Source organism: Sorex fumeus, unplaced genomic scaffold, assembly GCF_029834395.1.
Source record: "Sorex fumeus unplaced genomic scaffold, SorFum_2.1 ptg000054l, whole genome shotgun sequence".
Lineage (NCBI taxonomy): Eukaryota > Metazoa > Chordata > Mammalia > Eulipotyphla > Soricidae > Sorex > Sorex fumeus.
Window position 1 is genome coordinate 26,750,203 of NW_026606111.1, and position 24,297 is coordinate 26,774,499.

Sequence of the window (24,297 nt, forward strand, 5' to 3'; positions counted from 1 at the left end):
TTAGAGCTTAACTGCAGAATGTGGACCAAGGGGTGGGAGCAGTAAGACCTTACTTTGGTTTAGAGTCAGCAATGTTTGCCAGGGGTTGGAGGGGCGAGGGGAGAGGGAGAGAGAGAGGAGGGGGGAAGGGTGGGAGGGAGGGAGAGAGAGGAGAGGAGGGGGGGAGGGGGAGAGACAGGAGAGAGAAGAGAGGGTACCAGCCAATAGAAAGTTTTTTTTTCTGCAGGGCCAGCTTGACCTTTTCAGACTCTTGTGTACACTGAACTGGAAGGGCTGGTCTGTGCTGCGGTCTCTCGGTGGCCTAATGAAGGCTGCCCATCTCACGTCCTCTCATGGGGACATCTCCTCTGTGTGAGGCTCAAGGTCCAGGCTGGTGCCAGTCCCTGTGCACACACCCTGCCTCTCATCTCCTCTCTCCCAGAGGCCTTTCTCTGTTGTTGGGGCCCTGAATCCTCAGCTCGTGGCGCAGGCTTGGGCAGGTTTCTTCAGCCTTTAGGTTTGTTGTGAAGGCTCTGCAGAGGGAGGTAATAGTGCCTTCATTGCTCCAGCATGCTTGGACCACAGTAAGTGCTCAAGGAAGATGAGCTTTTTTTTTTTAATTGATTAATTATCTCTTGCTTGCATTTTCCCTGGCTTCTGCCCCTAATAATTGTGATAACACTGCTGTCACCAACGCCACCGGTGATAACCTTTTTGTTTCCAGAGCTCCCAGTCACTCTTCCACTCTTCATTTCCTCCTCTCTCTGCATCATTGGCTAGCTTTTTGCCATGTGGCAGCCTTGTGTACCTCCAAGGGAGGCTTGGGAATTTAATCTCTTCTGGACATTCATATGCCTAGCTAAAAATCAACTCATAACTTCAAGCAATTAATTCAAATATTTGTATTTCCACAATTAACAAAAACTAACCTGATTCTTAATTTAAAGCAAAGCTCTCAAGCTGGAGTAATGGTTCACAGGTTAAGTTTGCCTTGCATGTGGCCAGTCCTGATTCAGTCCCCAAAACACAAACAAGATACAGTTCCTCAAGTACTGCCAGGAGTGATCCCTGAGCAGAGAGCCAGGAAAGCCTGTTGAGCCTAACCAGGTGTGACTCCCCCCCCACACACACATACCCTCCATTCTTCCTCCCCACCCCCAAAAGCAGCAAGAACCAGAAAACAAAATATGCTAGTGGCTAAGAGATAGTCCAAAGGTAGACTCAAAGAGAGAAGAGCAGAAGTACTGGTAGATGCGGCAGAAGCCGGGAAAAGTATTCGTAATGCCCGCCTGTCCTTCGCCAACTATAAGACCAAGATGACTGCCCTCCGACGTCCTGATGAATCCATCACATCCTCCAGAACGGCAATGGAGAGGATTATCCATGACTTCTACTCAAATCTCTTCAATAGCCGTGTCCACTTGCCGACATACCAGATTCCACAGGATGGATATGTCGTTCCCAACGTTCTCCCTTCCGAAATCCGACACGCCATTTCGTCGGTAAAAAAACAAACAGCACCCGGCCCAGACAAGGTCAAACCTGAACACCTGAAGAACCTGCCGTCAGTACTCATCAATACACTGGCTTGGCTCTTCACTCGCTACCTGTCTGAATGCAAGGTTCCGTCCCAATGGAAAACCAGCAGGACCGTACTACTGTTCAAGAAGGGAGACATCCATGACATTGGCAACTATCGCCCCATCTGCCTATTGTCTGTCATCTACAAGTTGTTCACTCGAGTCATCCTAAATAGGATTGGCAGAACACTAGATGAAGGACAACCATGCGAGCAAGCCGGGTTCCGCAAAGGATTCAGCACCATCGACCATATCCACACAATAACCAAGCTCATTGAGGTTTCTCGGGAGTTCAAGATGCCGCTCTGTTTAACGTTCATTGATTTAAAGAAGGCCTTTGATTCTGTTGAGATGGAAGCGGTCATTGAAGCCCTAGCCAATCAGGGCATTCAAGCCCCAATACATCAGGATCCTCCGTGAGCTGTATTGCGGATTCACTACCAGGATCTCACCATTCTACAAAGAAGTGATCGTTGATGTCAAGAGAGGGGTGCGGCAGGGTGATACCATTTCACCGAAACTCTTCAGTGCCACCCTCGAGAACATCATGCGACGACTGGAATGGGAAGGAATGGGAGTGAAGATAGATGGCCGGCAACTACACCACCTCCGCTTTGCTGATGACATTGTTTTAATAACACCAAACATCAGCCAAGCGGTACAAATGCTGGCCGACTTTGACCGTGAGTGTGGAAAGGTAGGACTACAGCTGAATCTTACGAAGACAATGTTTATGAGAAACAGCCTTGTTCCTGACGCCCCATTCGCTCTCAATGGAACGACCATCTCCGAATGCAATAGCTATGTGTACCTAGGTCGAGAGGTCAACATGACAAATGACCTGGCACCCGAGCTGCGCAGGAGGAAGAGAGCGGCTTGGAATGCCTTCAAGAACGTTGAAGAAATAGCTAAGAGGACGAAGAACCTCCGGCTCCGGGCACATCTCTTTGATTCCGCTGTTCTTCCTGCATTAACATATGCCTCAGAGACCTGGGCCCTACGCAAACAAGATGAGAACGCTATTCAGGTCTCCCAAAGAAGAATAGAAAGAGCTATGCTTGGAATATCACGTTTCACTCAAATGAGAGAACGAATCCGGAGTTCTGACATCCGTCGACGATCAAGGATCAGGGACGCTGTCTCATTTGCCAAGGTGTCGAAAATCAGATGGGCTGGTCACATAATGAGATTTAAAGACGACCGTTGGACTAGAGCTGTTACTGATTGGATTCCACGGGATGTCAAAAGATCGCGTGGCCGCCCACCTACCAGATGGTCAGACTTCTTCGTCAAGATCATGAACGATCGGTTTGAGGCCCTTCATGTTCCCGGAGCGAACAGATGCCATTGGGCTACACTAGCACGCGACAGGGACAAATGGAGACGTTACTGGCGCCCGCTCGAGCAAATCGACGACTAACGGGAAGTTAAGTGATTAAGTGATTAAGTGTGTTTCAATTAAGTAGCCCACTTAAAGTATGGATATAAGTGTGTGTGTGTGTGTGTGTGTGTGTGTGCATGCGAGTCTGTGTGTGAGTCTGTGTGTCTGTGCATGGGCCATGTGCCACATCTGACTGCGCTCAGAGCTTACTCCTTACTCTGCGCTGGGGTCACACCTAGCAGGACTCAGGGGACCATATGCTGTGCCGGGGATCATGAATAAAGTGAATAATATCCATATTTTGAGATGTTCTAAGTGATTCTAAGTTTTCTGAAGCTTTAAGGCAGACTCTAAGTTTAAATATAATTATTTACCTATGTATTTACTGTGATTTTAAGTGCTGACCATGGCAAAGGAGAACCTGGGGGAAAACTGTCCTCTTGCTTAGTGCTGGGTTTTATTGCAGTTTCTGACGTTGTTTAGCATGGTCTACCACGCAATAGAAAAGAAAGGGAAATCCATTTATCCGTTCGAAAAATATTACTGAAATTTCCATGGATCACCACAGAAAATGAAAGATGTGATTGTTTCTTCTTTTGCTTTTTAACTTTTCCCAGTAGCCCTTGAGATGGTCCCAGGTGACTTCTGGATTTTTGTAGACTGCATCCCACCCTAAAATGGTTTAGTAACCAATACTAAGAATAGTGTCACATAAACAGATAAAGAGAAATGCCAGGAAAGACTGAAAAGCTGTAGGACTTTTATAAAATGGACACGTGAGGGAGAGCTGGAGAGATTGTTCACTGTCCTGGGGACATATTTTGCATGGGGGAGGCCCATGCTAGATCCGGACACTGCCTGGTCCCCTGAGTACCACCAGGAGTGAGCTCCAAGTACCTCTGGGTGTGGTCTAAAAGCAAACCAAATGTTCAAGTGGTAACAACTTTAAACCTTTATTTTTTCTCTTTTTAGATCTCTGTAGACTTAAACCAAGTAAAATATTCTCTAGTAAGAACAACTCACTATAGTTCAAACTGGTGTTTTTAAATGACGTTGTTTGCCAGATTCTTTTGGCAGCTACTCTAAACGGAAAGCACTAAGAATTGATAACTTGCAAGTTATTGCTTAATAGATCATCTTTCATGCAGCTTTAGCCACCCAGTGTGGGCCAGGCCAACTGTATGGTGTTAGTATCTGGTGCCTATACAGCCATTTGCTACCCAAGTGGAGTGCATTGATTCTGGTTTAATCCTGGATGTCTATGGTCTTTTCCATGTATGTCCACAAATACCATCACAGCACGTTAACATAATTTTTTGACTGATGTAAAGAGTAACCAAATAAAGCTTGTTATGTTTGGAGGCCAAAATACCACACAGTTTGAGTCAATTAGGCCTGCTGGCCCATTTTATAGCTCTCTATAATTGATAATTATTTCTCAAAGAGTGCTTTATTTGACCATGTGGCAGTGATCCAGTACCATTCCAGGGACATGGGACGTGTCAGTGCATGTGAACCTACCGTAAATATCATTTCCCATTGCCAATAGAAGTGGTACATTATCCACGGGGAAAAGAGAGGGAAAAGAAAATAACTAATTTCCTATGTACCAGAACACGTCTGGTTTAAATTAGAGACTCTGGAGCTTGAAATCTTGTAAGGTTTTTCTGTTTTTATAGTAGAGGCTCCTGGTTCATATTTAATAACCTAGAAAATTGACCCTCTCCTGGAAACTTGGGGAGAGTATGTAAATGTGCATGTGCGTGTTTGCCCTTGGTCTACAGGAGCTGTGTATTTTGACTTCCCATTTGCAGGTCTGAAGCTGCTAAAGTACCATTAGAGGAATGAAGAAAATGTTTGTGGGAGAGCTACCATTTAAGGAGGGGGAATTCTGAGTTTCTGCAGAAATGGCACTGCAGGGGCTGCCGTTGCAGCCAGAGAAGGATGAGAAAATATTTCCATGGGGGTGAAATTTGGGCAGCCTACTGACAAGAGGGGCAGATTCATGAGAAGTTCTTCCCTCTGAGAACAGCCCCAGAGTGCCCTAATGGAGCAGTGGGTCCTGCAGAAACTCAGCCAGTGGCACCAACACCAGGGAGGTCTACCTTGTTATGGGATGGGAAGTGGAGGTGGGGGTTGGCCCGTGGTTAGAGGGATGGGGAAGAGTTGGACTTTTGCATCTGGGGAAGAGGAAGGCAAGCAGCTCAGGTGACCTGCAGCTAACTCAGCTCTGCTTTAAACTAGCAAACCACGGCATTGAGCAACAGCTGCAGAGTGACAGGGTGTGGGGGTTGCTTTCTCCCATTTCTCCCTTCTGGGAGTGGTTGGTTTTCTTAAAACCTTGCGGGGTCTTCAGCAGAACATTCCAGTTGCTGGAAAGAGGTGGGTGCAGGGGAGAGACAGAGACAGAGACTCCCTTGTATTTCCCTTTTTTACTCCATCCCATTACTTTGTGCCCCATCTCATTTATGGGGAAGAAGAGAGGAAAAACTTGGCACAAGAGCAGCTAACTGCCTGGTTTCATCTTTCACAGGAAATGTTGGCCATTCAAAAGCTGCAGCAGGGACCTGGCAGGAACTGCAGTGATGTGAGATTGAACCCAACCGGTCACCAGACTCTAGGGCCAGAGGCAGAGGAGGAATGCCTCAGACGCGTGCATTGTGCAGCAGGCTCTCCCTGTCTCCACGCGCCAGATGGGAGCCTGGTTCCTGGGCATGGAGGGAGTTTTGTTACCAGAAGAACCCTGAACCTTTTGGGTTCAGAGACCCTTTTGGCAGGAAGCAAGCTTGCCCTCTGCTCTTGAGGACATGCCGTTCCAAGGCTGTCCTCAATGCAGAAGTTGCGTCCTTGAGACCAGGACCAAAGGCTGGTCATTGTTTCTTTTGCAGAACATGCACAAACAATAGACACTCTACAGGTTGGGGAATTGTCTCCCAACCTGTAGAGTTAACCTTCTAGAAAGCTTGTGTGACTTTTCATTTCTGTCCACAAATCCGCATCAGACCTCAGTTGCCTTTGCTTGGGAAGTCTGCTGAGTTCATTGCTGTTAGATAGAATCCAATGAACTTGTGTCTGGAAAAACAGCTAATGCAAGGTAATACTGTTGGTGCAATACTTCAGAATTGGAAACTAACTTCTAATTCATATGAAGGTACCTTAACAGGAGGTGTTTTTCTGCACTTGTCTTAATGGCAGGGGATTAATCTCAGCAGTCCTTAATGCTTCGTACGTTTGAGGGAGAGAGCCATTACTGTGTGATGCACTCACCACAGTGCTCTTAACACTTGGGCAACCTAAGGGCAAAGAAAGGGCTGTTGGCAATCTCAGGAGGCCCAGATGATGGGCTCCAGGGAATTAGGCAAGAGCATTGAAAGGCTGACCCTACTAAGTCACACTCTACCGAAGAGGCAGCTATAAGGCCACCTGGGATCCTTGGGCCACTAGGAGTTCAGGTGCGGGGACCAGCAAGCCCCTGTACTCTGACACCTGGTTAAGGAGTGGGCTCTTAACCTTTCTTCTATACTGATTAACTCTTCAAATTTTTGATGTGACTGGCAAGGACTTGCTTCTGCCCTTGGGGTGATAGGTGCTTCCTACTCATGTTTTTATTTCCAAGTGCTGCCTAGCAGTGCACATGAAGTAGATTAGAATCTGGTACATATTTATACTAAAATTGTACTGTCCTGTCACGGCCTTAAGAAACACTAATTTATCCCAGACCCGTTGAGCCAACTTCGTTCATCATAGACTGAGGAGTGGTGCTGATATTTCCATGTGGGAACATCCCCACTTTCCCATGAAAAGGCACTGGCATCTGAATTGCTTCAGGTTTAGTTGGTGAAAATCTCTTCTCCTTTCCTTCTCTGATCATTTTCTGTAGACTTTTGAGCTGCCTGGGGCTCATGCATGTGTGATTGACACCCAAGAGTATCCTGAAAATAAATGGCCGATTCACTCAACATTTAACAGTTTCATTAGATTTGGTCGCTGAGCACTTTTGCATCCTGTAATTTTAAGGAAGAAGAAATCTTGCAAAACCAGTGCAGGAAAATGCTGTCTAGGCCTGTGAGGGGAGAGAAGCAGCTCCTTGGAATCACTCCTTTATTAGCTAACTTTTACTGGTTTGTGGAAGAGGAAGTGGGGCTTGCGTGCCAGTCACTGTGCTGAATTGTCGGCTGGACTCTCTTTCCACGAAGAACACGTCCAGTGGTGACTTCATGGCAGTGGCTAACGTGAGATATTCTGTAAGGTCGCATTGCATAACATTCTACTTATTTTTTTCTCTGATCCTTTCTCTCATAGCACCTTGATTTTTGGTGACTGTTAGAATAATTAGCACTGACACTTGGCAGATCGCCTGCTTCTGAGTGTTTGTATGCTTGTCTGTTTTGTAAATACTGGCCCCAACTTTTTCCTTTCCTAGCTGAAAAATTTGCCTCCACCCCTGCCAGTCTCCCCAGGGTGTGGGCCCGTGCATAGCTGTGTGACTGTGCCCACACGTTGGCATATATTTCAGAATTATCGAAAAGAACTCTGTTGCTCTTGAAATAACAAGACAAAAAAGAGCAGTTTTGCTGAGCCCTAACATCTGAAAAGAACTGGAAGCAGTCGATGTTTGTATATGTGATGCTACAGCCAGGGAATTTCATGTGAAGGCAGGGATTGTAAACTCAGAACAGAAAAGCAGTTTTCCTGGATTTCAGATGTCAAACTCTCAAGCTGTTTGACTCACCCACTCAGCACCTCCACATACATCCCTTTAATTTGCTTGCATTGTCAGTGATTTCTGTTTCTGCAGGTTTGGATGCCAAAAGACAAATAATAAAATAGCGCGCATCTGCAGCCTGAGAGCTGCCTCCTTCCAGAGTTTTTGATTGAGGTTAAACAGAAGCATCCCGGTCATGTTGTCAGTTGGCAGGCAAAAAAGCATCATATTTTTTAAATTCACATAGTTTTAAAGCAAGCTGATTTTTTTTCTGGCTCAATAGTAAACTAATTACATGTTTTAAATAGTATAGAGCTGAGTCCCTGTTTCAAATTAAACCTCTGTAATAGCAAGGTCCGGGTCAGAGCAGACATTTGCCTGATGCCTCTGGCTTGGGGACCCTTAGTTTGGTGCCAGCATTGGAGGGCCTGCGTGAGCCTGTCTGGGACAGTAGGTATTGCTAGTTGGACTCAGTTGGGTTGATGCTTCACAAACTTAGAGGCCACCAGCTGGGCCATCCAGGAAGACCTAGGCACTTAACTGCTTGTGTTGATAGTCAGGCTAGGTGGGTTTCTAAAAGTAGAGATCTCAGTTTAGGGCAGGCCATACGGTGGAGTCCCTTTGGTGTGTGTCTGTCGTTTGCAAAAATGATCAAGTTTTAACAAGGTTTACTTCGTAACTGTTCCTTTTCCTCCCTCTCCTCTCCTTTTCATGACCCCAGACCTTGTGCAGAAACGAGGTGGAAACATTTGACTCAGGTTTCCATATCTCTGAAGCTTTATTTTTGTTGGTCACCAATTAATGGTGCTCTGGTGCCCTAAGAGAGAATCACATTGTGAAGCTGAGAGCGTTATGATTTGTTTTGTTTTCTTCTTTTTTCTTTTTCTTTTCTCCTCCCCCCCCTTTTTTTGAGTTAGCGTTAAGCTTGCTTTCTAGCACCATCACCTACCAGACAAGTTATTAAACTTTTTTAGCCCTTCAGTTTTCCTTCCAACAGGTGTGTTGTGGAAAGAAGTGAGATTAGGTTTGTCAAGCACCGAGCATTGGCTGTTAGGCAACACATGTGTTACATTCCATAGGATTGCAGATGAAGTTGACTCTATTTGAAGGATCACTTGTTACTTTAACAGTGCTTGCTTGGTAGGGACCTGAATAAGGTGTGTCATCTGTGATTTTGAATGTGCCTCTGAAGGCCTCAGACCAACTGCATTTCTATGTAGCAGCGACCTCTGACCTCCCCAAACAGCTAAGGAGCCAGTCCCCTCACCCTGGATGGACTCTTGCTCAGTTCTCCAGCTCGTTGTTCCACCAAGTAGCAAACTAATGGTCATTGTGTCTTTACCATCCCTTATTGTAGAGCATCTCAAGCCTCCCTGTATTTACTCTAACATCTTATTTTTGGGAATTGGGTTGAGTCATTGAAGTTAATACCCAAGGATGAGATTTATCAACTTTAAAGTAGCCTCGATGCTATTTCACATGTTATAATAGACCCTGTGTCCAACTTCTCTGGTGAGCAGGGGTTATAGTACTGGCGGTGGGATTCTCCCACCTCCACCCCCTTTGATTGAAGTATTATTAATGGTTTTATAACAATTTCATCTTAAAGTACATTTCTGTATTTGTTGCTACCCCCTCTTCTGCTATCACTGATTAAAGCAATATTTTTGGAGCACCTTCTAGGTACCATGCCCATGCTAAATACTATGACAAGACATTATGTTTTCAAGATAGACTTCTCTTTCTTGAATAGGCAAACCAAAGTAATGGGTGGATGACCGAAGAGATGAAGGGGGGGGCAGGGAAATACTCTTTGCACTTCCTGTACTTCCTTTCTTTGATTGGGATGCTCATTCAGATCCTGCAACTAGTGCTCTTATTCCAGGTGGTAGGATATCCAGCTTAGCTGCTGTTGCCAAGATGATTGGATTCAGGTGTGTGCTGTGCCTCAGGTCCTCTGTGTCTTTTCCTGTGTGCAAAGACTGGTCCTCCAGCCCTTTCAGTCCTGACTTAACCTTTTGCTGAACTTCTGCCCTCATCACTTATCTAACCACATGAAAGTGATTCTGATTTTCTAATGTATTTCTGAACTCTAGAATTATATTTCTCATGCCCTCTTAGGGTTTTTTTTTTTTTGGTGGATTTTGGGTCACACCCTGGGGTGCTCAGGGATCACTCCTGGTGGGCTCAGGGTTCCATATGTGGTGCTGGAGATCAAACCTGGGTTGGCCACATGCATAGCAAGTGCTCTGCCCACTGTACTATTCTCTCCAGTCCCCCTTTATTCTCTTCATTACCTCCTACACCGAGTTGCAAACTGGAAAAACCTGCAATTCTTTTTTTTTTTTTTAACCTAATGAAAATTATGGTAATAAAACTAATCAGTTGTCTTTGTTCTGCTGTGCAGAGCCAGTTTCAAGAATCCTCTCATTTTGGTGCATTCATTTCTTTGGACTGTGCATAATCTTCCAAGGGAATACAAGTTTTCTGTGGTCCGGGGTGGATAGAGCCAGCAGATTCAGTCATTGCAGGGAAGCAACGTGGAGAATGAGCCCATAGCCAGATGCTGCAGCTTCTGCCTGCTTCTGGGATTGAAATTCTCAAGACTCTGGGACTGCTGCGTGCCCTTTGCTGCTGCTTCCTCAGTCTGGGGGGAGGAAGGCAGGGGTGTGTGGGGCAGGGCGGGGTGCTGCAGGCAGTGGGTGTGGGCAAAGCTGCAAGGCCGCCAGGGTTCTCTGTGTGCCGGAAGTGCAGGTTTGGCTGTGGGGAATGGAATGTTCCCTCTTGCCCTCCAAGAGCAGAAACAGCTGTGGAAGGAAGAACTTGAAAAGAAGACTGCTAAGTGGAAAAATAATAATAATAAATTAATAGGAAAATAAACACTGTAGAGAGCCCAACAAAACTGTAATAGAGGAGTGGACTCTTTCTTGTGCTGGAAGAGCACTTTAGGAATTCTTTTGTAATTGTGGGCAGCACAAACTGTCTACTTTTTATCTCCTAAGGAAACCTTATACATCTCATTTTGCTTGGATAGGAAATGGGTTGATTAAGGTGGCCACCAGATGATGATGATGATGATGATGATGGTTTTCATTCTGTTATCCCTCTGAATAAAGCTGGTGAACCCTTAAAACAAGCATTTGGTTTTTTCAAAGTACATCTCTGTGGGTAGAGGATTGTCAGCACATAGAACGGGAAATCTAGTTTCTGGCTGGAAATTTAATCCATCAGCCAAGTTCCCAACAATATTTATTTTAGAACATTGTCTTTTAAAAATAAGTCCCATAATGGTTTAAACTTTCAGTGCTTCAGACAGGGGTTAAAAAAAAAAGTGGGACAAGCCTGGAACTTATCTTGTTCATCACAGTGGCTTGCGCAATCCTCTCTGTGAGCGGTTATTGAAGTTTCTTTCTCATCTGAAAGGCTTGTTTGGCTATTACAGTTGGTGTTCCCTGTAGTCAGAAATAAAGGATTCTGCTTTCAGGGCTATTTTGTGCTATCATACTTCCTGTGCTTGCTTTTGAATGACACGTTAGTCCCAGAGCAGATCAAATCAAGTGGTAGAAGGTAGGCAAAGCCTAGATTCTGGCAGTGTCTGAGCCGAGGTGGCAGCCTGCTGGCGCCCCCTGCGGTGATGGCACTGCTTGGCCTCAGGCAGGTCCAGCCAGGGATCTTCCCACTGAGGATAATGATGTGTGTTTTGCAGGGTCAAGAGATAAGAAACAGCTTGTGATTGTTATTAGCATTCTTGAGGCTATCTGAATCTGTACTTTGGAGATCAGGGAAGTTCCTTAAGTAATACTTTGCTGTATTCTTAACAGTGGAAAGCTAATAAGTACCTCGGGGTTGGGGTATGGTTTTTTAAGTGGTTATTTTTACCCCATCTGTCTTTTTTTTTGGTCTTTGGTTTGAAGGACAGCCCTTTCTAAAAAGGGATTGTATGAGAGCACATGCTAACTCTGGGAGACTTCTGCAGCTGACAAGGGCTGCCAAACCCATACATATCTTCTCCAGCTGAAGTCAGAAACTAGTTTTTTTATTTTTTCCAGTTTTTGCTTTTTGAGTCCATTGACCTCTGGGTTATGGGCCCAGCACGGAGTGATAGCATAGCGGTAGGACGTTTGCCTTGCGCACAGCTGGCCTGGCCGAGCCGGGCTCGATTCCTCCGCCCCTCTCTGAGAGCCTGGCAAGCTACTGAGAGTATCTCGCCCGCCCAGCAAAGCCTGGCAAGCTACCCATGTCGTATTCAATATGCCAAACACAGTAACAACAAGTCTCAAAATGGAGACTTATTGGGCCCGCTGGAGCAAATCGATGAACAATGGGAGGACAGTGATAGTGACAGTGCTTTTTGAGTCAGACCCAGTGATGCACAGGGGTTACTCCTGGCTTTTGCACTCAGGAATTACTCCTGGCGGTGCTCAGGGGACCATATGAGATGCTGGGAATTGAACCCAGGTTGGCCGTTTGCACGGCAAATGCCCTACCCGCTGTTCTATTGCTCCAACCCCAGTAACTAGTTTTTAGTGCATGCCTTCTTGTAGTGAGAGTTTCCATGAGCCCTTCAAGGTCAAGGACCTTCATCTCCCCTCCTCCCCTAACCCCACCTCCTAAAAAAAGATGAGATACAGTGATGAAAAATATGTTGTGTTCTCCATTTACTCTTTGCTTCCAACCATAGCTTTAATCTCTGATCCCAATATGGTTTCCTTATGGTGGAAACTTAAACTTCAAGTTTGTCCACTGGGCTTGCCACCCAGCCTGAGAAGACATATGCCACCAGCTTGGGGACCCACTTGGGTAGGGGAGTAGTGCAGAAGGTCTCAGCATTAATCACACATTAGAATACTCTGGAGGGCTTCAAGACTGAGCCTCCGTGAGACCTTTCCTGTGCCATTCAAATAATAATCTTCATGAGAGGAGCGTGAGGGGCTCACATCTCCCAGGGGTGAAGAACTCAAGAAACAGCAGATGCTAAGGTTATAGAGAAAGCATAGGGATTAAAGCACATGACTTGCATGCAGCTGACCCCAGTTCAGTCCCCAGCATTATACAGTCCCTCAGCAATGCAGATGGTCTCACCCCTGAAGGGGGAAAAAAAGAGAAAAGAAAAGTCAGGTTCTTGTTTGAATAAAAGCTTCCCAGACCTGCTCTTGAAAGTGTATGGTTATGCCTCTTTGCTGTTCTATATAGTTCCTTGGGTCACTCTGGGACATGGGCATGACTTTTTGTTTTTCTAGCTGGAGCAGAGGCATTATGTTAGAATCCAGGGAACTGACAATCTTATTCTGAATTGTCAGTGCCCGCCAGCCTGGGTCTTTAGGCCTTCAGAAAATGCTCTTCCTATGTGCATGGTCGATGACCCCTGGGAATGACACAGGTGGACAGAGTATCCCAGCAGCTCCCTTGTAAAGACCAGGAAAGCTAACTGAAATCTGCCTGTTACAAAGCAGAAGGTCCAGGCTTGGGAGTTGACAAACCGTAACTCATTCTGTTTGCTTTTCAGACAAGGGGAGTTGTTGTTTTTTTTTTTTTTTTAATGGAGAATCTCTCTATTTTTAAAAGACAGAGGCCTTTAAGAGTTAAATTACACAACTCCCTTTTTATTTTTAAAGTCAGTGGATTCCTTGTTGCTGTTGCTAAGAAAGATAAATTGATACCACATGTTGCTTCCAGACAAAAACCTCTCTGTGTTCCAGGGGAAGCACATGCAGCTGGTGTCTGGGTTAGTGGACAGTCTCCACAAGGTAAACATGGTTTGGAAGGGACTGAAGTGGACACTGGGTAGCAGCCATTCAAAGAAGTGATCAGTTACTTCTGATTGGCACAGCACCTTTGAAATGCTTTTAAGAGTGAAATATTTTCCTGGAAGGACCCGCCCTCTCACCTTCTGGCTTGACGTATGATGCTCAGAAACAGTAAGTGAACGTTTGTGCAGTCACTGCTTCCGTGTGTGAGATCTGACCGTTGAGACACTCTTCGTGCTAGGCAGCCGATGAATATTTTGCGAGCACAAGTACTTCATTTCCTCTTCTTCACCATCGAGGGTCAGGCAGAGAGGGCACTTTTCATTCCCTTGCCCCCAAGTCTGTGCACGGGCCAAAGGCCAGGCCCGGGCTTCTGGCTGAAACCTGGTCAGCATCAAAGCATGCGAGCTTCCTTCAGGACCATGCTGCTTTCTCTCCATTGACACCTGCCATTGCACGCGTGTTTCATCCGCTTTGTAGAAAATGACTGGGATCCTTGGGCAGCATGTTCTGGCAGCTTCTTTCCAACACTTCATCTGGTTGGAGTCTATCTATACCAATTATTTATTGGTGTATGTATGCTTGGTGGACTGTGGACAGGATCACATTAGCAATAGATGTAGTTGGCACAGAAAACAATCCTCAGTATAGTGAGAATAATGACCAGAGTCCGCTCAATATAGTTGTCATTGTTCTCATCGCTTTACAGCCCCACTTCCTTTGCCTCCTTGAAGGATCAGGCTGCTAACTGCAGCAGCACTCACATACAACACAGGCAGCCAGTTCCAGCTGTTCCGTCTAAAGGGTTTCTCTCTGAGCGCAGGGCTTGCTTCATTCTGGAAAAGAGAAGATTGGCATAAAAATCAGCAAAAGAATATTCTTATCTCTGATCTCTCTGCAGGCACATTGTCATCGAATTCTTTAAAGGCACTGGGGGTGGGGGGGAGACAGGGGGAAGTGACAGTGCCCCCGACAATAAGCCTTTAAAATTTCTTCCTTAAGATGTTTGCTGTTCTATAATTCATCAGCCTCTTGATTTCTTTGTAATGAATTTAACCAGAGTAACTCACTGTGGTTTGGGGTTGGCATGGTCGGAGCTTCTTGCCTTTTTAGCCAGTAGATTGATAGCATAATGGCCTGAGCTCTAACAGTGGGAGGCCTGGAGGGTAATATTTACCTTATCACCATAGCCTGAAGGAAAGAACATCCCCAGTACTTCTGCCAGTTAGGACTGGTCTATCTCAAAAGGTATTGCCAAAAGTATATTTACTTGTGATTAGAAAAGTCACTATGGTCCTAGCAAACTATTCCTCCTCTACCCTCAGTTTCCAGTGTCCAAAGCAATGCTGAACTGTAGAAGTTTAGACTAATAAGACAGTATATGATTTGATGGGAAAACCATAGACTATTTTTAATAGTAGTTTTATACTTTAAAATAGAGTACATCGAAAATGAATTTACAGAGCCTTATGGAGACAAGTCTTTAGATAACAAACTTGAAGTAAAATGGGAAGTGATCTTGCAACTGGCTTATCTGTTGCTATAAACCACCTTTCTTCATTCTTGGGACTGAGGTGTGAGGGAGATGCAGTTTGCTGAAATCTTAGAGAAATCTCACCACCGTCAGCATCTGTTATCTACAAAGGTATGAGGAAACATTGCTTTTCTGATATTTTATCTGGCATTTTACACACACACACACACACACACACACACACACACACACACACAGAGTACTTTGCCAACTGCTGGGTAGAGAAACTAGTAATTAGAATCAGGACTTGTGAGGAATACAGCAGACTATATTATTGGATTCTGACATTGGCCAGCGAGAGGAAGGGCATTTGAGCTGGAAATGGACAGAGGGGTTTTGGGTCTTGATCTTTGTTAATGCCCCACCATCAGATTATGGGTTTTATAAATGGAAGGCTAACCTTTATGGATTGAAGTTTGTTGAGATAATTGGGAATTATGAGGCTTAAAAAGAAGTTCTTGGGTTGTCTTCGTAATAGAACTAGAGAAAGTAGCAAAAGAACTAGAGTGTAGGATATACATCTTTAGGAATGTATTTCAGTGCAGGTAACCTCTAAAATGATTGTTGATAAAGATCCAGCTCCAAAACTTGTCCTAGTCTTCTACTGAGTTGTTTGGGTTTTGTTTTGGAACTGAGAGCAGTTGGCATTGGTATGGTACCACCTGCCCTTTCTCAGAATGATGCAGTGTTAGCCAGCCTGCTCGGAGAACAACACATACTTCCCTTGAATAGGTTTTGCTCTTCTGAAAGAGAGGCTTCCTGTAAGTTTTTGCTTTGATATAACTTTAGGAAAAGCTCACTCAAATTATTATCCCTACTTCCTGAACAAAAGTCTAGTATGAGATTGTGCTTTTGTATTATTTCTCAAATTTTGCTTAGAAATGTTGTCCCCATAGATAATAAATTATGATCATTTCTGAATAGTATCTCTCAGCTTGTGCCTTCAGAATATGATCTGGCCACTGATAGCCACTTTATAGGTTGATCTTGAGAGTTAGAGATGCATAATCTAACACCTGTGCCCTGGAAAACACCTGCACTGCTTCCAGCCAACTTCATTCCCTCTGCCTGGCAAATGACCCTATGCCTGCTCCCCGGGGGTTTCGTCCTCAGTATGGGTATTTCCGCTCCATTACCATGTGCCTTTACAAAGGCTTAAATCCGGTCTCCAAATTTTAACCACAGAAACTTGTAATTTATAAAATTATATACATGCTTTGGGGTTTAGAGTTGTATAGTATAGCTGACTATTGGAAAACAAAATAGAGGTATTTCAGAAGTCTTTAAAGTGTTTCTCAATTTGGAATTGGTTAAACTATCAAATCATTAAAAAGATATTATTCATTAAATGCTTTGTTAAAGGAGAGGGTAATTGTGAGCAGTATTGTTAATTGTGGATTCTTACACAAACTCTCCAAAATCTAGAGCAAAGGAAGCTGCCCATGAAAATGGTCCTTGGGCCAATGTCATTTTGCTCCCACAAATCTTAAGGACACCCTCCCCCACCTTTCTTTCTGACCAAGAATCTTGATTTGTTTTTATTTTGTATATCTTTTTTTAATTTAAAATTATTTTTAATTTTGTCTTTATTTTGTATGATATCTAGTTATCATACTACTCACCTACACATTCTTACTTCTGAACCCTGTGGTATGAGTATTAAGAACAGACTTTGTAGCTGTTTTATAGAAGTGTTTTACTTTGGTAGGAGAGGTTTCGGGGCCTGACCTGGCAGAGCTTTGGGATCATTCCTGGTGATGCCCCAGGGCCATTGGTATGGTGCCAGGGATGAAATTGAGATACCTCACTTGCAGTGCAAGCTCCTTAACCCTGCTTGTCTCTGTCCCAGTATTTTACTTTGTAAAGAAATGTAATTTCTGAACCATTAGTAGAATTAACATTATTCTCTTGTAAGAATGAAAGGGAAGCAAGATTTCTAAGCAGCATTTTCTCATTAGATACTCTGCGTGTTGCCTGTTTTCCATTCTCATGTGCGTCTTTATTGTAGAGCTACCAGCTTTTTGTTGTTATTCTTTTGTTTGGGGGCCTTAGTGATGCTCAGAGATCACTCCTGGCTGTGCTTGGGGTACTATGTGTAGTTCTGGGGGTTGAACTGGCACCTGCTGCATGCAAGGTAAAAGCCTAAACCTCATTACTATCTGCCCAACCCCAAGTGGCCAGCCTGTGACCTATTATGAGTGCTCACTGCCCAGCCAAAGCTGTGGGCCTTGCTTGTGTGGGAACAAACCTAGGCAACACTTGAGTATTTTGGTTATTTGCTTTTGGCAAAATCCTGCTGACTTTATATGTTTAAAAAACATTTTTGGGGGGGCTGGAGCGATAGCACAGCGGGTAGGGCATTTGCCTTGCACGTGGCAAACCCAGGTTTGAATCCTAGCATCCCATTTGGCCCCCTGAATACTGCCAGGAGTAATTCCTGAGAGCATGAGGCAGAAGTAACTCCTGTGCATCACCGGATGTGACCCCAAAAAAAAAAACAAAAACAAAACCATTTTTCTGGAGCATGTGTATTTGTGTCTTCTACATAAGTACTTTTGGTGATTCCCGATATGTTTTAAGCTATGGTAACTTTCAGGGTTGTTCTTTTTTCATATTATGGTATCAGGCTACATATATATCCTGTTTGTCTTTAACTTAGAAAAAAGAAAAGCAAAACAACTTCATTTGGTCTATGGATCAGATGTTACAGATAAGGAGGCAGTACTCCTCTTTCACTGCAACTGTGGTATTCAACAGAGTAGAATGAGCCCCCACTGGGTGGTCAGCTCTCTACTCGAGGACACCGGGCTCTATACGAACATCCAGACTTCAGAGCAGGTCTGGTTCCTGAAGCACATCATCATAAATCATCCTCCCATCATCCCTGTCAAGGAGGGAGGTTTTGGATGCTATTATGACCATAATGAAGATGGAGAGTTGAAGTTGTTGCAGGCACATTAAAAGATTTTCTCAAGCTTTGTTCGTGACAGAGATGTGAAACTGGAACTGGGCTATCCTGTCAACCGGGCTTACCTACCAAATCAGGAGGATTCTTACATATAATGGGCGCAGTCATTAGGATTTGGGGGATGTTTTTACCCTATTATTTTTCTTGAACTCATATTTTAATGTAGGATGGTCTCAGATTTATATAAAACTTGTAAAACTAGTACAAAGAGTTCTCATACACTCAGCATCATCTCTCCTGTTAGTATCTTATATATTTGTTTGGTATGTTTGTCTCAAGTAATGAACCAATGTCAGTACATATTAACATTAACTAAAACCCATCCTTTGTTCACATTTCATTTTTTTTTTTTTTTTTACATAATGTTGATTTCTATTCTAACATTTCTCCTGGGACACACTATCACATCCAGCTCATCCATCATGCTTCCATTGACCCTTCACAGACACTTTTGAGGAACACTGGACAAGAATTTTGTAATTGTCCCCAATTGGGTATTTATGGGTTTTTTTTTTTTTGGTTGTGATGGTGGATTTTGGAAGGAAGACCACAGATCAAAATGCCATTTTCGTTGTGTCATGTTAAGGGAACATGTCAACATGGTTTAGTTCTGTTGATACTGCTCTGATCATCTGGATAAGTTCATGTTTGTCAGGTGCTTCAGAGGTCAGATTTCTCCTTCTCCATAGTCTACTTTTTGGAAGTTACTATGCTCAGAGTAACTGTGCATGAGAAGGGAGTATCTATGTACATTTACGACTTTCTGAATGAGAGTCCTGCCTACTTAGAGTAACTCACTTAATCCTGTTCTGTCCTTTTTCTGTTTTCCTAATAGTTGCCAGAAAGGTGTGAAATTGAGGCAGGAGGGAGTGGAATGCTGGAAAGGTTAGGTAAAAGTCCACACCCATCTTAAGTTCACAGACATGATTAAGAAAAGGTAGGCACTGCCTTGATACTAGCAGAGGAGGGAACCCTAGGAAAGTGACGTCTTGGGCGATTTCATACCCTTAAGAGAGCCAAGAAGACTTTTACAAAGAGCAGGAAGAGAACAGTGTGATAGTAAGTTATAACTGTGAACCTCAGGAAGGACAACAAAACCCAAGAGCTTGGGAAAATAATGCCAGTGAGCTTAGAGAGTCCCACATCCTCCTGCCTGTGAAGCCATCTCCCACTTTTTAGCTGTGGAACCTACTATTAACATGTTCTCATTTAATTCTCAGTCTAGAGGGCCATGTGTTTGTTGATTTTTTTTTTTTTAATAAAGCCTTTGGAATTGACCTTTAAGAAAACAAGGCCTGGGGCTGGAGCAATAGCGCAACGTTTGCCTTGTATATGGCCGACTCGGGTTCGATTCCCAGCATCTCTTATGGTCTCTTGCGCACTGCCAGGAGTAATTTCTGAGTGCATAAGCCAGGAGTAACCCCTGTACATCGCCGGGTGTGACCCAAAAAGCAAAAAAAAAAAAAAAATCCTTTCTGGTTAGTTCCTGTTGGTGTTGGGTTTTGGACCTCTATGACTCATGACTGCACTTCCCCTTCTCTCTCTGCAGAATTCCATCCGGCACAACCTTTCTCTGCACAGCCGCTTCATGCGTGTGCAGAACGAGGGCACTGGCAAGAGCTCCTGGTGGATCATCAACCCTGATGGGGGCAAGAGCGGGAAGGCGCCCCGACGGAGGGCCGTCTCCATGGACAACAGCAACAAGTACACCAAGAGCCGCGGCCGCGCAGCCAAGAAGAAGGCGGCCTTGCAGACAGCGCCTGAGTCCGCTGACGACAGTCCCTCCCAGCTCGCCAAGTGGCCCGGGAGCCCCACGTCACGCAGCAGTGATGAGCTGGATGCGTGGACCGACTTCCGCTCTCGCACCAACTCCAACGCCAGCACAGTCAGCGGCCGCCTGTCGCCCATCCTGGCAAGCACAGAGTTGGATGACGTCCAGGATGACGACGCTCCGCTTTCTCCCATGCTCTACAGCAACTCAGCCAGCCTCTCGCCCTCGGTGAGCAAACCGTGCACCGTGGAGCTGCCGCGGCTCACCGACATGGCGGGCACCATGAATCTGAACGACGGGCTGGCAGACAACCTCATGGACGACCTGCTGGACAACATCACACTCCCGTCGTCTCAGCCGTCGCCCCCGGGAGGGCTCATGCAGCGGAGCTCCAGCTTCCCCTACACCGCCAAGAGCTCAGGTCTGGGCTCCCCGACCAGCTCCTTCAACAGCACCGTGTTCGGACCCTCGGCTCTGAATTCCCTGCGCCAGTCTCCCATGCAGACCATCCAAGAGAACAAGCCAGCGACCTTCTCTTCCATGTCACATTATGGCAACCAGACACTCCAGGACCTGCTCACGTCGGACTCCCTCAGCCACAGCGATGTCATGATGACCCAGTCGGACCCCCTGATGTCCCAGGCCAGCACCGCCGTGTCCGCCCAGAACTCCCGGCGCAATGTGATGCTTCGCAGTGACCCCATGATGTCCTTTGCTGCCCAGCCGAACCAGGGGAGTTTGGTCAATCAGAACTTGCTCCACCACCAGCACCCGACTCAGGGCGCGCTTGGTGGAGGCCGTGCCTTGTCGAATTCTGTCAGCAACATGGGCTTGAGCGACTCCAGCAGCCTCGGGTCAGCCAAACACCAGCAGCAGTCTCCTGTCAGCCAGTCTATGCAAACCCTCTCGGACTCTCTCTCAGGCTCTTCCTTGTACTCCACTAGTGCAAACCTTCCCGTGATGGGCCATGAGAAGTTCCCCAGCGACTTGGACCTGGACATGTTCAATGGCAGCTTGGAATGTGACATGGAGTCTATTATCCGCAGTGAACTCATGGATGCTGATGGGTTGGATTTTAATTTTGATTCCCTCATCTCCACACAGAACGTTGTTGGTTTGAACGTGGGGAACTTCTCTGGTGCTAAGCAGGCCTCATCTCAGAGCTGGGTGCCAGGCTGAAGGATCGCTGAGGAAAGGGGGAAGTGGGCAAAGCAGGTCAGTGCCCATTGCTATGGCATAACGGTTAGTTAAGATGATGTGGGTGACTGGGTGGGGGTGAGGGGTGTCTGCCGTCTACTTCCTTCCGACTCCTTGCTATGTTGGGAAATTAAGAACCATGGAGCCAGGGTGCTTGATAAGCCATTGCTTCCAACTAGTTCATCCCACTGTTTTTTCACCTGCGGAACAAAAGACGTATCTGGTGTCCCTCCCCGCAGTTTGCGGACCGCTTGGGAATTTCATTGCCAGTAAAAAGAACACACTGACCCTCATTCAGAGGTTTTATTCCTTAGTATCCAGTTATCCACCCTGACCTATGACACAGATCCCCCTCCTTAATAGCAGAGGAGGATTAGAGGGGAAGGAAGAGAGCAGGGGGTGACGGACTTCAGCAGCATAAACATCTAGGTTAAGGACCCCAGTCAACAGATTTTTCTCAGACTCTCACACATTGTGATCTTTTCATGTTTTCTCCAGCTCTTTTCCCTGTAGAGATTTGCAGGTACTTTAAATTTTCCTGTAGAATGTATATTTTGGACTCTTTCACACAGGAATGTTTCTATGGGATGCAGGATCAGTTACATTCTTTGCCTTAGCACTAAATATCTTCATTATTTAACAAAGTATCTAAAACAATTAAACAGAAGACAGAGGTTTTTATTCAAAAGGCACTTACTTGCATCTCATTCTCTACCTTATAAATGATACCAGGTTTCAAACACTGCATGGACCTTGAATGGTGCAGACATTTTTAAAACAGTGGCCTTCTAATACCTAGGAACCAGAAGTCAAGCAACATGATGTAGTTTTCAAAGAAGAAATCCTGATTGGGATCACAAGTTGAGGGGCGTAGGTTTACATCTCTCTGGCTGCTCCTAGGAGTGTGTCACTTAGTCTCTAAGTCTAGTCTCTTCGTCTCTAAGCCTCAATTTCTAGTTTTATAAAATGAGGATAATAGTCCTTGTTACTTCACAGGGTTGTTGCAAGAGTCAAACGCACTAAAGTATGTGAAAGTGCTTTTGTAAAAGTGGAAAAGGCTGAAATGAGTAGCATATAATTAGGTAAACAGACTGACAGATGGAGAAGCAGAGAGCCCAGGGAGATTAAGGACTTTGCTCAGGGTCACACACCAGATCCAGAATCCGTCTTTCTCAGGCAGCTTGAACCTTCATGTTTCTTCCTAAATTTTTAGTGTTTGGAATGGAGTCACAGTAGCAGATAATGCGGAACTTACCCTGAAACTCTCCTTAAGAAGTGTGGTGAACTCCGGGTCTTCTGATAAGAATAGGTTTGCACCTCACACCTGCCCCTATTCAAGGGCTCTTCTGTGTGCCTTTTTAAAAAAGATTTCTAAATCTCAGCAAGCTCTGCTCACACTTCTTTTCATGGTATAAAAGAAAAACGGGATTCAGAGCCCCAGAAACCGGAGCCTTTTGGACCCTCTGCCCCCATGAAGGAATGACAAGGGTCTCTTACCGTGAGCCCCAGCCCCAGCTCTGGGGAGTCTAGAAAGCGGAATGTGAAGAGTCTGTGCTGCTGGGCTTCTCAGCTCTCCCAGGCAAAAGCTGCCTCTAATGGAGCTCTCATGTCTGTTTTTCGTCTTTAATAGCCCTTGAGATGATGAAAAGACTGTAATGGAAGCTAAATAGGGTAACCTGCGTCCTTGCCAGTCACAACCACAGTCAGACTCTGGCTGGTGTGGACTTGCCTTGAGAAAGGGAGGTATTTGGCTTTTAGAAGAATAAATGATTTCTCTTCTTTGAGGAAGAGGAATGTGATCTGTGGCTGCTACAGACACAATTAAAAGTTTTCATTTGGGGAAAACTTAAGTTTTGAGAAGGCTGTGTTCTGGATATTTCTAAGTTCAGAAGAAAATGTGCTATCAATTTTGTTGATTTTTTTTTCAAATGGAAGTTTCTGATGTAATCGTGTATGGCAGACAATTTGTATGTTTGATTCTGAAAGATCCGAATTCAATATGGGAGATTGAATTCAGGTTTGTTTGATTGTTAGTTTAAGTGTTTAATGGTCAGTTTGCTAAGAAATAGTTACTTTGGGGAGGAATGTGTTTTATTATTATGGCCTGTTAGAAATGTTGGGTCATTTAATCGCCTTTTTCTCAGAACAGTTTGAGGGAGGTTGTTTTGATTAAGTTATCTCTATAGTTTAAAAAAAAATGCAAAGTCACCAACTTTTCTTGGCAGCAGATGAGTTGGGTATGACCAAAACATCCTCAGAGACAAGGGTGGAGGGGGCAGGCTCCGGTTTCTGGGTGTAAGATTTCCATTTTGCTTTGGAATGAATTATTCCTCGAAAGAGCCAGGAGCAGGTATATTCTTTGCTTTTAAACTAGTGGCTCTCACTTCATTGACTCTTTCTAAATTCACTCAACAGGCCTGAAGGTACAATCTGAGTCCTCGTCTCCCAAAGAGAGCTCCTGTGCTTCCCAGGAGTTCAGCAGTGTCTTGCTTGGTTTGGCCTTTTCCTCCACCCCCGACCCCTCTCAACCAGAAGCTGTAGTGTGCTCCAGACTTCCTTCAGGGCTTGCTCACTGAAGGTCCATGACCCTGAATTGGAGCCTGTGTGTTGTGGACTTAATGGAGCAATTCATTCTGCCCAGTTAACAGACAGTCTTGCTGGAGAGCTGTGTTTGGGGACTTCTCTGGGAAGCTGGGAGTTTCACCCATCATTCACTTTAGACCACGTGTAAAATCTTTTGACCTATGGTCTGTCTATAAAAGGAAAAATAAATTACCTTTTAATGAGAGCCAGCTCCTGGGGTATGAAGGGTACTGTCTTCTTCTAAGCCCACGTAAAACCTGGTGCCTGAACTGCAGAGTGGCAGAAGGGAAGTTGATGAGTTTTTAGTGATGGCTCCTCCCATAGAGCTTTACTTCAACTTTACTCCCACTGCTATTTGGCATCAGAAGATGCCTCTACTTACTTGTTACACATTTTCATCTTTGGGGGCTCATAAGAAAGTCACCCATTAATGATTTTGTTTCACCTTCTTTATAATGGTGGGAAAACCAGGAAAAGCCCGGAAGGAAGGGAGGCGACTTTTCTGTCACTGACCACATCACTAATGAATTTCTCTTACCACATCACTAATAAATTTCTTTTAAAAGTATCACAAGAGATCCTTGAAAAGACTATGTGCTTTGTATGTGAGAGTTTGAGTCTGGGTTCTAGCCCTGGCACCTCATGGTCCCCTAGCACTACCAGGAGCAATTACTCACCTCCCCCTGCCTGCTGCCACCCCCCACCCTACCCCCAGTACTTAACCAGGAGTAACCCCTGGGCACCACTGGATATGTCCCCCAAACCAAAATTTCTTGACTCTGAAAAGAAGTCAGTCATAGATTCTATTCATTCGTTTAGGTTTGGGCAGTGCCACGGGCTTATTGCTGGCTC

General features: G+C 45.1%; 1 protein-coding gene across 2 annotated transcripts in view; it reads left to right on the top strand.

Annotated features, from left to right (window-relative positions):
* FOXO3 (forkhead box O3) overlaps nt 1–24,297 on the top strand; it is a 121,416-nt gene that overhangs the window by 87,745 nt on the left and 9,374 nt on the right. For both annotated transcript variants that reach the window (XM_056125053.1, XM_056125052.1), the window contains one exon: nt 19,444–20,880. In XM_056125053.1, the coding sequence (XP_055981028.1) occupies nt 19,444–20,844 (1,401 nt within the window). In that variant the 3' untranslated portion in view covers nt 20,845–20,880. The remainder of the gene's footprint in view (nt 1–19,443; nt 20,881–24,297) is intronic.